At 38.1% G+C, this 17,731-nt stretch overlaps 1 protein-coding gene and 1 pseudogene across 1 annotated transcript; both read left to right on the plus strand.

The window, feature by feature from the left end:
* The first annotated feature begins 1,464 nt into the window (after positions 1–1,464).
* LOC135229439 (olfactory receptor 4C3D-like) lies at positions 1,465–7,129 on the plus strand. The gene has a single exon (XM_064279018.1). The coding sequence runs from the start codon at positions 2,074–2,076 to the stop codon at positions 2,998–3,000; it is 927 nt and encodes a 308-aa protein (XP_064135088.1). The 5' UTR covers positions 1,465–2,073; the 3' UTR covers positions 3,001–7,129.
* Positions 7,130–9,764: 2,635 nt separating this feature from the next.
* LOC135229425 (olfactory receptor 4C6-like) lies at positions 9,765–16,032 on the plus strand (annotated as a pseudogene).
* Positions 16,033–17,731: the final 1,699 nt, after the last annotated feature.

A 17,731-nucleotide genomic window follows, 5' to 3' on the forward strand; every position in this document is an offset into this window, starting at 1 on the left:
TTTAAAAGTTATACACCATTCCATGAAATGCAAAATATTTGGCCTCACCGTTTTTCTAATGCTGCACATGTCATACAGTTTTATTTTTTATTGGTTTATTAATAATTGTGTTGAACATATTTGTACATAACAATTTTTCTCCTTTTAAAATGTTTTCAAGGGTTTATTCATAAAAAAAAAAAATTATTCCTAGGAGATTATTGCACCAAATAAAAAAGGCAGTGATTTCTATTTCTTCATAGCTATTTTTAAACTACTTTTTATACATAATGCCTTATTTTTCCATTATGTACATTTTACTTTTTTGGGGGGAGTCCACTTCGCAATAAGGAAATTGCAGAGAAGCTGCTGCACTGTGTTTTCACATAGGTGTAAGATTTTCATCTTGGCTAATTAAAAAATAAAAGCCCTTTACCTGATTATCTTTGAAAAGAAAATACATAATTTTTACAGAATAAATTTTACTTTATATTTTCCCTTTTCTTTTCTCTGGGAACTTTATGCTTCCAAATATGGGATGATTATCCTCGCTTTATAAATAATGCAAAATCTTGTAACTAAGAGTGATGGATGATGGACCTGCTGGGCAGGATGGGAGAAGAAGGCATAAGAATTCATATAGCAGGAGCACAAAAGACATAGGAGGATCATTCATCTCATGGATGGATGAGCCATTGCTCTTTGCTAATAAAGTGCTAGGGAGAGGTATCACTAAAACAGTAACAAGGACTTTTTTCATGACTTCATGTAGTCAAACACATATATTAATGCACATAATGAGAGTCTAATAAATATCTATTGAATGAGTGAACATGTAATAAGTAGATTTTATAGGTTTGTATGTACATATATTATATATATATGCATGTATATATTCATATATATTCAATATTTTATTTATCTTACCAAAAATATATTTCTTTCTCTTCTCCAACTTAAAATTCTATTCTTAAAACTTTGGAAATAAGGATTCCCTTTTCTTGATAGAGCTTCGTGGGCTGAAAACTTATCCAAGAGGTTTGGTTGGTTGGTCGTTTTATCTGATTTTATTAAGGCTGTAATTTTACTGAGTGGAACTAAGTTAAATTACATTGCAATATAATTTTATAAAATAAACAGTATTAATGAGCCAAAATTATAACTATCTTGACAGTCAATGATCTGGTAATATGCTGTTTCGTAGAGCCAATTAATATTTTCAACTCACCCCACAAAATTTGCTGGAAACATCAAACTGGAATGCAACTACCTTCCAAAAGTTTATTTTTCTCATAGAGAGTAGTAATAAACAGAGTGGAAGGACGAGAGCACTTGGGTTCCTAGGTTTACAGACTGGCAAAGCATGTGTATTCTTACACAGGGTTGTATAGAAAGTGTCAGTTCACCAAGCATTCATCACTTGATAAGTGCCAGACACTGCAGACATTCTTTGACACTTTAGTAGGCACAGCAAGGAAACAGACATGAAGAGCATATGTTTTGTGGTGGGTGTTTCCAACTGGTTACAAAATTCCCTAATCTGTCGCCTTATGATAGATATTTCTTGACCAGGAGACAATAATGTCTTTCATTCTGCAGTTAGAACTGGGGGCTCGAATGCAAATTCTCCTGGAAGAAGGAATAACTCTTACCTGTGTGCAGTACTTAGAAGCTCCCAGGATACATTTCACAGTTACGATTACTAAGCTCCCAGGTGCAGAGGAGGGCTCAGAAGCGTAGGGAAAGGACTTAGCAAAGTCACACGGAGGCAGAAGCCGGATGAGAATCCAGTTCCCCTCATGTATATTGCCGAGTATTTTCTCAGTAAATTACACATCAGTTGTTGCCCTATAGAAGATGCTTTATAGTTGATTAGGTGTCTCTGAAAATAAGGAGAAAGCACATGGAGGAAGCAGGAAAGAATAATTGAACCAGTTACCGTGGTGAAGGGTGCTAAGGACAAGCTGCATAATTATGGCAACTACCCTATTTGTATATTGTGAAATTCAAACTATAACCCTTCCACCATTAATTAGGTATCTTTCTTTATCTTTTTGCAGGTAATTCAGGTCTCAGAAAGACATCATTCCCTTAATGGATCGTCTCATGCCTCCCAACAATGTGACTGAATTTATTCTCCTGGGACACACACAGAATCCACACTTGCAGAAAATACTTTTCATTGTCTTTTTGTACATTTTCCTATTTACTGTGCTGACCAATCTGCTTATTGTCATCACCATCTCCTTCAGCCCCACACTTTTGGCTCCCATGTACTTCTTTCTCACCTACTTGTCCTTTATAGATGCCTCTTACACCTCCGTCACCACCCCCAAAATGATCATTGACCTGCTCTACCAGAAGAGAACCATCTCATTGGGCAGCTGCCTGGCTCAGCTCTTTGTGGAACACTTCCTGGGAGGGTCAGAAATCATCCTCCTCATTGTCATGGCCTATGACCACTATGTTGCCATCTGCAAGCCCCTATACTACACTACCATCATGCGACAGGGACTCTGCCACCTCCTGGTGGTTGCGGCCTGGATTGGTGGGATCCTTCATGCCACAGTGCAGATTCTCTTCGTGATCAACTTGCCCTTCTGCGGTCCCAATACCATTGACCATTTCATGTGTGACCTCTTCCCACTGCTGAAGCTTGCCTGCAGAGACAGCTATATACCTGGAATGGTGGTGGCTGCCAACAGTGGGGCCATGTGCTTGCTCATTTTTTCCATGCTACTCATCTCCTACATAGTCATCCTGTGCTCCCTGAAATCCCATGGCTCTGAAGGGCAGCACAAAGCCCTCTCCACCTGTGGCTCCCATTTTACTGTAGTTGTACTTTTCTTTGTGCCCTGTATATTCACTTACATGCGTCCCGTGACCACCTATCCAGTGGACAAGTTGGTAACTGTCTTTTTTGCAGTTCTCACCCCCATGTTAAACCCTATCATTTATACAGTGAGAAACACAGAGGTAAAAAATGCCATGAGAAGTTTTTTGAAGACAAGGGTAGCTTAGGCTGTTCATTATGCCAGAAAGTGATGATGTAAATAGATAGGAAGGATCATATCTGTGGTACACTGTGAAAGAGGATTTTCAAGTTTTGCAGATCACTGATCAAAACAAGGCCCAGAAACTAACATTTATTGAGCATTTGATGGTGGTTAGGCCCTTTGATAGGTGCTTTTGATAGTTTTTCATGTACTTTATTCCAATGCTCATTGTGCATACATTCAGGATATACATCAGAGAAAGGACTGCAAGTCCCTTGTTCGGTGATTCTAGAGTACACTTTGCTCCAGTCTCACTACTATTTTATGAAATTCTTCAATCGTATGTTACTTGGGTGAAATTGGCTTTTCCACAGCACCTTGGTCTCAGGACTTCTTTTTGTGTGTGTGTGTGTGTGTGTGTGTGTATTTGGTTTTGCCTGCAGTAAGCAAAAAAGAGAAAAGAAGTTCTTGGATATATGGGAGTGGGGGGGGGAGGATAGACAGCTGGGAATGAAAGAACCACTGCCGATTTGTTGTTGTTTTTCACCACTAATCTACCAAGAAAAACAAGAGGCGCTAATAGAAGAAACAATTTGTATCATGTTTCTAAATTTTTTTCAGCACAAAATATAAGCCAGACATTTTGAATTTACCTTTAATTTGATCTTATTTTCTCAAATGTGATGTAGCATGCAGTTTTTCATGACTGTAAAGGACTTTTTTTTCTTACCAAGACTTGAGGAGCCATTTGAAACAATGAAGGTAAACATTTTTTTTTTTTTTAATTTAATCTCAACACAAAGATTTACAGTAAGGTTCCAAAGCTATTGCTCTGTAAATGTATTTACATTAAATGAATGTTAGGTCATTTCATCTATGTACTCAATTGGTAGCTTCAGTATGTGCCCACCTTACAGAGAAGCAAATTGAAGCTAAAAGAAGTTTAGTTAATTTAGTTGCCTCAGGTCAGACATCTAAGATCTCAGGTACAGAATTTAAATCCAGAACTTCTATATCTCAGTCATATTCTCTTTGCAAATAAAATATACTTTCTGTGGTATGTTTATGTCTCTGTATAAGGAATTTACTTTCAGTCCTAATGATTCAATTTGTCCTCCAGGAAAAATTACGTCAAATTTGTTGCAGATATTTTTCTCATGTAGCAATATTTTCCAGCAATAATGCTTTTTTATGCAGGTCGTTCTATGTTACTATGTTGTTGTTAGGTGCTGTCAAGTCAGCTCTGACTCATAGCTACCCTAAGTACCACAGAACGAATCACCACCCGGTCCTGCGCCATCCTTACAACTATTGTTATGCTTGAGCCCACTGTTGCAGCCACTGTATCAATGCATATTGTTGAGGGTCTTTCTCTTTTCTGCTGACCCTCTACTTTACCAAGCATGATATGCTTCTCCAGGGACTGATCCCTCCTGACAACATGTCCAAAGTATGTAAAATGCAGTCTCGCCATCCTGTCTTCTAAGGAGCATTCTAGCTGTACTTCTTCCAAGACAGATTTGTTCATTCTTTTGGCAGTCCATGGTATATTTAACATTCTTTGCCAACACCACAATTCAAAGGCGTCAGTTTTTCTTCGGTTTTCGTTATTCTCTGTCTAGTTTTCACATGCATATGATGTGATTGAAAATACCATGGCTTGGATCAGGCGCCCTTTAGTCTTCAAGGTGACACCTTTGCTTTTCAACACTTTAAAGAGTTTATTTGCAGCAAATTTACCCAATGCAATGCGTCTTTTGATTTCCTGACCGCTGCTTCCATGGGTGTTGATTGTGAATCCAAGTAAAATGAAATCTTTGACAACTTCAATCTTTTCTCTATTTACTTAAAGGAAGTGTGCAAAGTTTATCCTAAAATGAATAAGATAAATCATATTTGGATCTTCTGTGTGAGGATACTTTGGTTTAATCAGTGAGAATATTAGTCATTATCTAAGTGAGGGTAGTGAGCTAACCATTGTGGAAGGCCAATTTTGAGGCATATACTTTGTTAGGTTCTTTATATACTAAAACTCTCTTAATTCTAGTCACAAGTATTGTTAGAATGATTGTGAGGATGGCACAGGGTGAGGCAGTGTTTCGTTCTGCTGTGCATGGGATTGCTATAAGTCAGAACCAACTTGACAGCACCTAGCAATAACAATATTGTTAGTAGGCCTTTGCCCCATTTTCTACAAGAAGAAAACAAATCTCAACGAGGTTAAGCAACACTGTCAAATTTTTAGACTATGTCTCCTTTATTCTTTTCACTTCACACAATGCTTCCTGGCATGATGCAAAAATATCAAAACACAGACCTGCTCCTTATAAAGATTGTCCTTGAGGCTTTCGTCCATTGTTTTTGAGAGAGCCTCTATCTTCCCTTCATCTGTTTCTTGACTTCAGCTTCCCATGTTACTCACACTCTCTTGATTCCTGTGCCAGAGAAAATGATCTCATTCCCATAAATGTACTACCCTTCAAGAGAATATGTGTACTTAAAAAGAGGGATTCGATGGACTCAAGGAATGAATAAATAATTGTTGAATTTAAAAGAAAGTGACCCAAAAGTAAGAGAGAAGTTTGGAGGAAAAATAAGCAACTCAACCATGCAGGTGAATTGATACTCTGCTTGGGCATGAAGGCAGAATCTTGAAAAGGTAAATATTGTTTCTTAAGGGTTTTTCCCAGTGTTATTGCATACTGTGTTATATGCAATATATTACTTGAAAAATGGCCGTATGGCCAATTAAGTTTAGGAAATTTTGCCCAATTTTTTTATCCAAGAAATATTGTTCAGTGCTTACAGTGTGCCAGACAGTTCCAAAGACTGGGCATATAGTGTAGAACACTATAGACAAGAGTCGTGTTTGTGTGGAACTTAAATTCCAGTAAGGATTAGATGAGTAATAAACAAGTAAACAAATAAATGAATAATGTAAGTTTGTTAGAAATAAGTATAATGAAGAAAATAGTTTTATTAAGGAGTGATGCAAAAGACAATAACTGGATGTAGATTTGTGTAGTTGTTTGAAGTGTGTGTGTACATATATAGCACAGAGATACATGAAATACATAAATAGGTAGATAATATACCTGTCTGTGATAAGGAAAAGCATGTCTCTTTGTTGTTTGTTGCCATTGAGTTGATTCTGACTCATGATGACCCATGTGTATAAGAGTAGAACTGCCTCATAGAGTTTTCAAGGTTGTGACCTTTCAAAAGCAGAGCACCAGGCCTGTTTTCCAAGGAACCTTTGGGTGGGTTCAAATGGCCAACTTTCCTGCTCGTAGTTGAATGCTTAACCATCTGCACCACTCAGGGACCTTAGTTAGAAGGCTCCATGTATAAATCATTAGATGAGAAGGTAGAGTAATAGTAGTAGATTAGCAAAGATGATCCAAATGCAGAGGTTGTCCATCGTCTGGGAGGATAATGTTTTGTAAAATTTCCTCTCAGGAGACTTGCAAAGTGTAAGGTCAAATATGTCAATGAAACAGTTGCAAATTCCCAAGTGCAAGGTCAAATATATGAATTACCAAGTTGTAAACTCCAATGAACAAGTTGCAAAAGTAGGGTATTAGTATCTTTTTTATTAATGAAGGTAGAAAAGAATAAAAGCTATAACCTGAAATATATCTAAATTGGAAACAAGTTATTTGAGAATACAATTTCTTATGAAGTAAGAGATAGTTAATCCTTATTTTTCCTGGCTGAGATACTTTTTTCAATCCTGAATAGTAGAAACTATTTTTTTGTCTTTAACCAGCTTTTTGTTGTCGTTGTTTGCTGTGGAGCTAGTTCCTATGCATAGCAACCTTACGCATAGCAGAATGAAACACCCAGTCTTGCACCATGTTTTTTATTTGCCCTTAAAATAATTGTTCATATTGTTTCTAGAGTAGGGGATGAAAATATGGCTCAATGAGTCTTACAATAAACATTCAAATATAAAATGAATAATCCAAGAACATCTTTCTTCGTTCCAGCAGTGTGCTGCCATTGAAGATTAGAAAGTTGTTGTATGAGATAATTATATATTCTGCCATAATCTTATAAGCAATTGAGGCATTATGTTAAAAATATCAAGGAAAAATTCTATCAAATGCTAAGTAATTATAGAAATGTGCCAGTAACCCAAGGCACAGAGGGTCTTTCTTGACTTTGGAATTCACAAAGTCAGATGTGATATAATTTTAATGATAGTGTTACAAGATGAAAAGATCATCAGGCTAGGTCATAGAAAAATTCAGTCCTGGTCCCTGCTAGATGGCCAATAAGTTGTATTCTTTTTTCTTTTTTTTTTTTTTTGGATCTATATTATCAAGCAGAAAGATGGTTGTGGTCATTCTGTTATTTAAGGACAGAGCTTAGTCCTGGAGTAAATAATCGAATGGTTAATACTAGGATCTGTATTTGTGCTTGTGAATCATCAACTTGGTCTGGTTCCAGTGATGATCAACCCCTGAGAGCTAAATGGGAATTCACTGCAAGGTGATCAGCTCCTTAGTCAGTAGAGACTCAGCCTCAAAGGGATGCAATTCCAATGATGCAAGTTGGTGCATTTCCAGCTTTTGAAAATAGCACTCTGTCCTCTTTTAGTACAGGCCCATTACCCAAAGGAAGGTATCTTATTAATGATGCTTCTTCTAAGATGTGGATTGGAAACTCCTTTCAAATTAAGCTCAAAGTACAGCTAGATGGCAGGCACAGTCCCTTGAATGATTTTGTAAATAGCTTTCCTGGCTGTCTTTTGGCAATCTTTCCTATTTAGAGAAAATTTAAATTACTCTGCCAACCACAAAGGTTTTTTCCTATATAAGTCCTTGTCACTTAGAGCACCTGTTTTAAATTTCTTTTGAAAATCATTAGACACTCTACCTGTTGCCATTGAGTTCTATCAAAATAATTCCCCATTAAGTAATAGGACTATTTATTGGCTTGTACAGGTCCTGGTTTACTTGCCTCTACATTTGGAATAACCAAGCTGAAACTCTCACATGTCTTAATTTCTTGCTGTTCTATAAAAGAAGCTTCATGTGAGTAAATTCTGGCCAGAGTCAGACCTTTAGTTACTCTGACGTGATCCTAGAATATTTATCTCAACGGCCTTCTACCCTCTACCTGCCGAGATCATTGGGTAACTAGCTGGGTTCTCAGAAGCCAGAGATGACACCAGACTGAGCTTTGGAGATGGCCCTAAAAGCTTAAGTATTAAACATGTTCCTGTTAATTTAAGTTGCTATTTTGAAATTGTTGAAATAATTGAATCATCTAAACACACGCACAATTATACCTAAAATGTGTTAATAATTCACCTGTTTGATCTGTTTACACAAATTGTGATCTCAGGGTAAGAACCTTGAGCTATCAACAATTTTTAGCTTCATTTACCTTAATACTTTTGGCACGTTATCAAAACAGAAATGTCATAATTTAATATTTGGGCCTTTATCCAGATATGGATATTAGCAAATAAAAGAGTGTGTATACGTGATTCAAAGATGTGCTTGTAGAAAGGAATGGGAACACTTGGTGTGATGAGGATAGTTTAAAAAATTTTTTTTTCTGTTTTCCTTCTATTCTTTCTCATATGTTTAGATATACTTAATACATTAATATATATATATATATATATATATAGCCCTGGTCGTGCATTCGTTAAGCTTTTGGCTGCTAACCAAAATGTTGGCAGTTCGACTCCATCAGCCGTTCCTTGGAAACCCTGTGGGGCAGTTCTACTCTGTCTTATAGGGTCATTATGTGTCGGAATCAACTCAACTGCAATGGTATATATATGTACATATTGATTGCCGTTGAGTCAATTTTGACTCATAGCAACCCTATCGGACAGAGTAGAACTGCCCTATGGGGTTTTCAAGGCTGCGATCTTTACAGAAGCAGACTGCAACATCTTTTGCTCACAGAGTGTTTGGTGGGTTTGAACTCCTGATCTTTTGGTTAGCACTTGAGTGCTTTAACCACTACACCACCAGGGTGCTCTCTCTCTATATATATATCTATATATCTTGTTTCCTTTTGTACCAATTTCTTTAACCTTAATTTTTCTAGTAATAGCCTCTGAGAAAAAACTTACATGGTGTTTTTATTTTTTTCTCTTTTACTTAGTAAAAGATACTTCAGATTTCTGGTTTTCATTATCAATGTCATGGTGAGTTGAAATCTTTAAAATATATCTCTCAATCAATATAAAAACTTACACACCTATTTGTGAGCATCCCTGCTGAAGGGGTGGTGGTAGTGTTGTGTTGGGGGTGATGCTGGTGATTTGCTTAGGAAGAGGGTGGAGAAGTTAAGAAAGAATAACCCTCCCTTTCGGCAGAAGAATTCCAAGTAAATATTAATTTTTGTATGTACAATCATATAGTAACTTCCATCCTACACAAAAGCACAACTGGAGATTATTCTGTCTTCACTAACAAGTCTTCGACTCTCAAGAAAAGCAAGGTGTATTCGGAAGACTTACGGACGGAAATAGTCCTTTTAAAGTCCTTATTCATGATGTATATGCTTGGGGCACATACCTTCCCAAGAAAGCAGGGCTGCTGATTGCTCATTAAAAATGACTACCCAGAGGCACTCACTGAACACATTGCTAACCTCTTCTTGTTTTCCAGGACTTCATGGGAGAAATTATCTCTGTGAGAAATTCAGGCAGAGGAAACATACATCGCCTATAAAGTTCATACATTGCAGCAATGAACATCATTTTACAAATGTCTTTGTTTACTAGTTTGAATATTTTTACTGGAGAAATTCCTAGAAACATCATCACCGAGACCAGAGGTGTATCTACAGAAAATAGTGCCTAAGGCAATTAGTTTTAAGTTGCTGAATGATGTTTCATGACTAGAGATGTAAAGTGCAATGGTGAATAGATTCAAATCCAGACTTTGTCACTTAATAACTGTATAACCTTGAGCAGTTTGTTTGTTTTGCTCTTCCTCAGTCATAAACTGTGCCTTGTCATTGCCAGATGTGAGAATTAAATAAGATAGTTATATCAAAAACTAACCAAGTACAAAAATGCAGGTGTTTAACAATTTATTATTATTATTAGTTTGATATGGATAGTTGTATATAGACAGTATATCTCTACACAGATGTTACATTGTATTTCACTCAGCTTTTTCTGGGTACCAGTTTGTAACCTATGTCATCAATGAAATTCTTTGAATGAATGATTGAATGAATGCGAATTAAATGAGATATTATTTTTCACCCTATAATTTGTTGAATATAACCAAGATTGAGAATATCTAATGTGAGTAAGAATACAGGGAAATGACTCTTTAATACACTACTGATGGGAATAAAACAGAACTTTGAGAGAGTAATGCTATAGAAAGGAACCCTTGTGGCGCAGTGGTTAAGTGCTCAGCTGCTAACCGAAAGGCTCGTGGCTCGAACCCACCAGCTGCTCTGAAGGAGGAAGATGTAACAGTCTGTTTCTGTAATGATTACAGCCTTGAAAACCCTATGGGGCAGTTCTACTCTGCCCTGCAGGGTCACTATGAGTCCAAATCAACTCCAAGGCAAAGGGTTTTAATGGTACAGAATCCATCAGAGTTAAAAATGTGCATATTTTTAGAAGCACATCTAGGGTAGAAGCATAACTAGGGTATGGCAAGTATGAGACAGGCCCTGGACACCACTTGAGGGGAGGAAGGGAAGGGCAGTTTACATCTCTAGTTGTGAGACATCATTCAGCAACTTAAAACTAATCTCCTTAGGCGCTACTTTCCGTAGATATGCCTCTGGTCTCGATGATGATGTTTCTAGGAATTTCTCCAATAAAAATATTCAAACTAATAAACAAAGACATTTGTAAAATGATGTTCATTGCTGCGTTGTATGAAAGGCAGACTATTAGAAACACCATAAATGTCAAGCAAAATATTCATGAAGACTGGTGAACGGGGTATTAGGAGTGAGGCATGAAGGAGGGATGATGATGGATGGGGTGACAGCCGAGGGCATGGGCAGAGGAAGCAGTAACTTAAATGAATGGAAAATAATCATGAATATTTGAACAGTGCACTCCAAAGAATCTCATGCTTTTTACTTCCTTTGACCTTCACTACAGCATTGTGAGGCAGAATATAAAATTCTTGGAAGGGTTGTAGAACATAGTGGCTGGTAGCCTGTGCTGTGAACTCAATCAAGTACCTGACAAAAGGCTTTAAGCAAGTTTCACAAGTTCCTAAGCCTCATTCGCTGCAACAGAAATTCAGGTTGGAATTTCAAAAAATGATAAAAAATAGTTCGTATATCATACAGTTTTTGTGGGAATTAAAAGAGAAAATCATGTACCCTCAAGTGGTAAGTACGACACATGTTGACTTTACTTACTGTTGCATTCTTTTATTTTTTGCAGGATTTGAAGGTTAGGAAAGTTGATACTAAGAAGTGAGTAAGCAGCCTGATGGAGTCCCTGGGTGGTGTAAACAGTTAACACTCTTAGTTGCTACCTGAAAAACTGGAGGTTCAAGTCCACCCAGAAGTGCCTTGGAAGAAAGGCCTGGTGATCTACTTCTAAAACATTAGCCACCAAAAACCCTATGGAGCATGGTTCTACTCTGACACGCATGGGTCCCTGTGAGTTGGAATTGACTCGAGGGCAGCTGTTTTCTCCAGTGCCTGATTGGAATGGAAAACTAAGTCTGCTCACTGTGAATCCATGGCCTTTCCCAGGGTACAAAATAATTGGCTGAGGTGTGTGTTCTTGTAGCAGGAGATGGGTCTGACTGCAGTGGGAGGGAGAAGAACAAAAATAGCAGGTTGACTAGTTGTGGGGGAGAGTGATAAACGTCAGGCTCTGTTTAGATGTGCACTAGTAGTCAAAGTCGAAGAGTGATAAATTAATAGATTTCAACAGAGGAGCATTTTAATCTATTCCAGTGTGTGTTGTTTTAAAACATTTCAAGTGCTAAATTGGCTCAAAGGAAATTTTACTTGGAAGAGTAAACATTTAGTGAAGATGAGCTGAGCTGCTCTGTTTGAAAGGGATAGAGTCCTGAGATGTAGCCCTCGAACTCCTAGGATTCCATCATCTGCCAAAATCAAGTCACACTCCAGAGGAGGAAACTGAGGCCCAATGTGGTAAGCACCCTAACAAGGTACCCTAAGGCAGTAGAGAGACAGTGTGGAATAAAACTCAGCTATCCTGATTTCCAAGAATGTGTTCTTTCTATTTGATTAGAGCTATTCAAGAACTTTTGAATTATTTGAGCTCAAGGTGAAAGAAATCCGGGTTGGTCCATATACTGTAGATTTGAAAAGAGTCTTCTGGAAGTTGCTTACTTTGTTGAGTAGGGGGTAAGGGTGATGCTAAGAATGGGACTCTTAGTATTTAGAGGACATGTAGTTTATATCACCATTTAAAGAAAAGCCCTTTGTACATTCCTGCCAAGGAAAAGACAGCCTATTCTCAAGTACCCTTAGTAAAGGGGAGTTTGCTGCCTACTGAAACAGTGCTTTTACCATATCATTTGTTCTTTGCTACAGAAACAATTGCATCTTGCTAATAGAGGCTGCTGATCACTTCTTCAATGGTAGAGTCTAGCGGTGAAGCACTTGTGCTTCGAAATAAGATACTTGGATCCATAATCCACACTCATCATAGATAAGATAATAATTTTAAGCTTCATTTTCCTTATCCACAAGATGGGATTCATGATAGCACCATTTCGTGTGATATGAAAAAAAAAGATGAGATAATGCAAAAAGCAGACCAAGCACATTGCTAGCATGTAATAAATTAAAAAAAAAAATACATGGGTTGATTTATTGATACTTTGGCTCATCTTTAGAACCCTTTGTTCTATCTGAGAGTCCCCCTTCCCAAGGAAGAATGGAAGGAATGATATACACTATGCTTATGTGTGGAGATGGTGTCTATCACGTTGTGAACCTGGGTCTTCCTGGAACAGAGAAAGAGAACTAAGTTTTAGTTTCTGTAAGCAGCACATCTGGGAAATTACTAGAAACAATTGGGCAGTCAGGCAGTCATTGTAATTTATAGCTTCAGGACTAGATACTTAATGTATATAAGCAGAACATGTTCTTTACTGTAGTAGACTTGTTGCATGTTCTGGTGAGTACAGGAAGAATATATCTATTTCATTGGATTATTAGAAAAGTGAGATTATATCATGAAACAGTGGTTCACATGTATTGTGCACTTGATACTAGAGTAAGAAATACAATATAATTTGTTAATGGAAATGATTTTAGAACCAGAAAAATCTGGCTTCTGTGTTTACTAGTTGTATGATGACGTTGATGTCATTTTTTTCACCCCAAGAGCTATAGATGCTAACCAAAAGTTCAGCAGTTCAAATCCACCAGGCTCCTTGGAAACCCTATGGGGCAGTTCTACTGTGTCCTACAGAGTTGTTATGAGTTAGAATCAACTTGATAGCAATGTTTTTTTTTTTTTTTAAACTTCAGTAGCTTAACTCTAAAATGACAAAAATATCTCATAGGATATTCTACTGCCTGAGACATAGTAAAGACTCATTGAATATTATAAATACATAATGATATTAATAATAACAATGACAACACTAAGCCAATTTGAAAAGAAAGAAATGTGGGTGGGAGGAGCAGAGGATAGGCCTTAATAAGTAGAGATTCCTTGGGATATAGCCTCTCTGTCTTGTAGGCTTTCCAAATAGCACATTTTAGGGGCTCAATAAATATGTGAAATAAATGAATGAAAATTCACAAGAAAATTCCCAAGTTCTTGGATGTCAAGTTATTAAAGGTCAGCGTTCTAGCTTGGGCCCAAAGAAGAGGCTGAGAGAAGAGCTTGTATGTAGGTGATTTATTCTGGGAAACAGGATAGAGGAACTGGGAAGAGTGAAAGAGGGAAGGAAAGCAAGTTAACCCAAGGTTGAGTTGAGCTGGTTACCATTTATCTTCTGGCTCCTATATCCAAATGATCAAGAGTTTCCCTCTGGAATGTGAAATCCCTCATATTTCTAAGTGTGTGTTTGTGTGAGAATGATGTATCAGGGTCTCCAAAATATCTCAAGTAGCAAGTGCATGGACAGAAAGCAACAGATGTGACTGTGAGAGGAGGTAGTGTTGGATCAATTTGTAGAATCAAGCTACTGTCAGGCTATAATTGTGAACAGCTGGCTGCGAGGGCAATGGTTGGAAAGATAGGTCAAGAGGGTGTGAGATGGGGCACAAAAAATGCCTAACACCTGGTGATCATCAATTAAAAATAATATTGCTGTCATATTGTGAGGTTTGCAAATGTGTATAAATTTTTGAATGAGAACTTGACTTGAGCTGTAAACTTTCACCTAAAGCAAAGTAAAAAGAAGTAATAATATTGCTTTTACAAAGGACAAATGTTATACATCCTTTGACTAATATGAAACACCCAGAATAGGCAAATGCATAGAGATCAGAGTTTAACAGTAGCTACCAGGGACAGGAGAGAGGATGAAAGGGAGAATCATTACTTAGGAAGCACTGAGTTTCTCTTAATGGAATGGAAAATTTGGCAACGAATATTGGTAACGGTTGCACAACACAATTGATGTAATTGCTATCAGTGAATTGTACATGTGAAAAATATTGAATTGACAAATGTTGCATTTGTATTATAACATTTTTACAATAATTAAAAAAAATTGCTCTTGCAGATTTTCCAGCTCATAGTTGTGTGATTACATCAGCCTACAGTAAATGGAAAATCAAGACAATGTGACTGAATTCATTCTTTTGGGTCTTACAAAGAACCCAGAGCTACAGAAAATGTTCTCTGCTGTGTTTCTAATCATGTATGTGGCCACTGTACTGGGAAACTTACTCATTGTGGTAACTATGACTGCAAGTCAGAGTCTGAGGTAACCTATGTATTTTTTCCTTACTTCTTTTTCACTCATGGATGCCACCTATTCTTCTGTCATAACCCCCAAGATGATTGTGGATTCCTTCTCTGACAGTACTACCATCTCCCTAGAAGGCTGCATGATCCAGCTTTTTGCAGAACATTTCTTTGGTGGGGTGTCAATCATCCTTCTCATCATGATGGCCTATGATCGCTACGTGGCCATCTGTAAGCCCCTGCACTACATGACTGTCATGATTTCTCAGGTGTGCTGCCTGCTGCTGGGAGGGGCCTGGGTAGGCGGGTCCATGCATGCAACAGTACAGCTTCTCTTCATGTACCAAATACCCTTCTGTGGTCCCAATGTCATTGATCACTTTAAGTGTGATTTATTTCCATTTCTGACACTGGCCTGCATGGATACGTGCATGCTGGGCCTCTTGGTCATCCTCAACAGTGGGGTGGTGTGTGTGGCCATCTTCCTTATCCTCGTTGCCTCCTACATGGTCATTGTCTGCTCCCTAAAATCTTGCAACTCTGAAGGGCGGCGCAAAGCCCTCTCCCTCTGTGGCTCCCACCTCACAGTGATTGTCTTGTTCTTTGTGCCATGCATTTCCTTGTATGTGAGACCTGTGGCCACTTATCCCATAGACAAAGCAATGGCTCTGTCTTTTACCATTGTTGCACCCATGTTAAATCCCTTGATGTACACCCTGAGAAACGCAGAGGTGAAAAATGCTATGAAGAAACTCTGGAAGAGGCAACAAATCCTGGATTGTCACTAGCTTCCATGCCAAGAACAAATTTCTCCTATAGGTACCGTGAGGTCTCATCCTCCCCATTCAATCAAATCTCTTGCATGTACAATACTAAGTGGCATCTTTTAAGCATACAAATCTGCTCAAGACACTGCAGTACTCTGCCTAACCACATTGCTGCCTACCTCTCCGGTACATTTTGTACTTCATCATTTTCACAAGGCTCTAGCCCCCTTTGTCTTTTCTTCTTTTTTTTAACTGATTTTTGGAGAAATCGACATTTTCCCAGTTCATGGCTTTTGTTCTCACACTTCTGTCTGATGGCATCTCCTTCTCCAGATGCTTCATCTGCCTCAATCATATATATATATATATATAATTTCATTTTCAGATGACCACCCACCTCCTCAAGAAGTCTTGTCTCTAGTAATTTCAGTTATTCTCTAGCTTTCCATCCCATTTATATCCTTAACGATAAATAAGCAGAAACTGTACTTAACTTTATAAGTAAGTGTGTTTTTATTTTCTCTGTTTTCTCCACAAAATTGTAATTGTTAGGATAGGGGTGGTGTTTATTCATTCACGTTGTAAACCTAGTGGTTCATACGCTTCCAGTTAGCTAACTAGTTGCCATGGAGTTGATTCTGACTCATGACAGCCCTATGTGTGTCGGAGTAGAACTGAGATCTGTAGGGTTTTCAACGGCTGATTTTTTTCAGAAGTTGATTGCCAGGCCTTTTTTTTCTGAGGCATCTCTGGGTGGACTTAAAACATCAAACTTTTGGTTAATAGCAGAGAGCATTAACCTTTTGTACCACTAAGGGACTCCTCTAGTCAACTAGCAGATGCTTAATAAATATTATTCAATAAATGTCAGTCTAAAAGAGACTTAGTTGTTGATTTTTAATCTTTTTAAATTCAATGGTTGGGAAAAATTGGGAAAGATAAATACATATAAAAAGCTAAGGAGTTAGAATTCAGAATTCTCCTGGTTTTTGTGCTACAAAGTGTCCTTTTTGAAGGCAAGCATAATCTCAGTTTTTAGTGGTGTGCTATTTAATATGGAAGCCTCTCTAAAAAAAAAAAAAACTGATTGTTGTCGAGTTTATTCCAACTCATAGCAACCCGACAGGAGAGAGTAGAGCTGCCCCATGTGGTTAACTCTCCACTGCCTTTTGTTATCATTTACAGAAACAGACTAAGAGTCACTCATGCAGGAGTCAAGAGATTTTAGAATCTAGTGTCTTTGTCCGCTGTTATTCATAAGGTTTTCACCGGCTAATGCTTTTCAGTAGACTGCCAGTCCTTCTTCCTAGTCTGTCTTAGTTTGGAAGATCAACTGAAACCTGTCCCCCATGGGTGATCCTGCTGGAATCTGAATACTGGTGGCATAGCTTCCAGCATCACAGCAACACGCAAGCGCCCACAGTATGACAATCTGACGGACACGTGGTAACTCTGCTGCAAAGGACCTCTTTAAAGTGTTGAAGAGCAAAGATGTCACCTTGAAGACTAAGCTGCACCTGACCGAAGCCATGGTATTTTCAATAGCATCATATGCATGTGAAAGCTGGACAGTGAATAAGGAAGACCAAAGAAGAATTGACGCCTTTGAAAAGTGGTGTTGGCAAAGAATATTGACTATACCATGGACTGCCAAAAGAACGAACAAATCTGTCTTAGAAGAAGTACAGCCAGAATGCTCCTTAGAAGCAAGGATGGTGAGACTGCGTCTTACATACTTTGGACATGTTGTCAGGAAGGATCAGTCCCTGGAGAAGGACATCATGCTTGGCAGAGTACAGGGTCAGTGGAAAAGAGGATGACCTTCAATGAAGTGGATTGACACAGCGGCTGCAACAATGAGCTCAAGCATAACAGCGATTGTGAGGATGGCTCAGGACTGGGTGGTGTTTCGTTCTGTTGTGCATATGGTCGCTATGAGCCAGAACTGATTTGACGGCACCTAACAACAACAAACAACAACGACAGTGCCTGTGTCATGAAGTTATTCATTCTTTATTGGACAAGAAAGAAGTCCTGGTGGCACATTGCTTAAGTACTCACCTGCTAACTGAAGGGTTGATGTTTCAAATCCACCAGCTCCTCTGGGGAAGAAAGATGTGCAA

The sequence above is a fragment of the Loxodonta africana genome, unplaced genomic scaffold (genome assembly GCF_030014295.1).
Source record: "Loxodonta africana isolate mLoxAfr1 unplaced genomic scaffold, mLoxAfr1.hap2 scaffold_29, whole genome shotgun sequence".
In the NCBI taxonomy this organism is placed as follows: domain Eukaryota; kingdom Metazoa; phylum Chordata; class Mammalia; order Proboscidea; family Elephantidae; genus Loxodonta; species Loxodonta africana.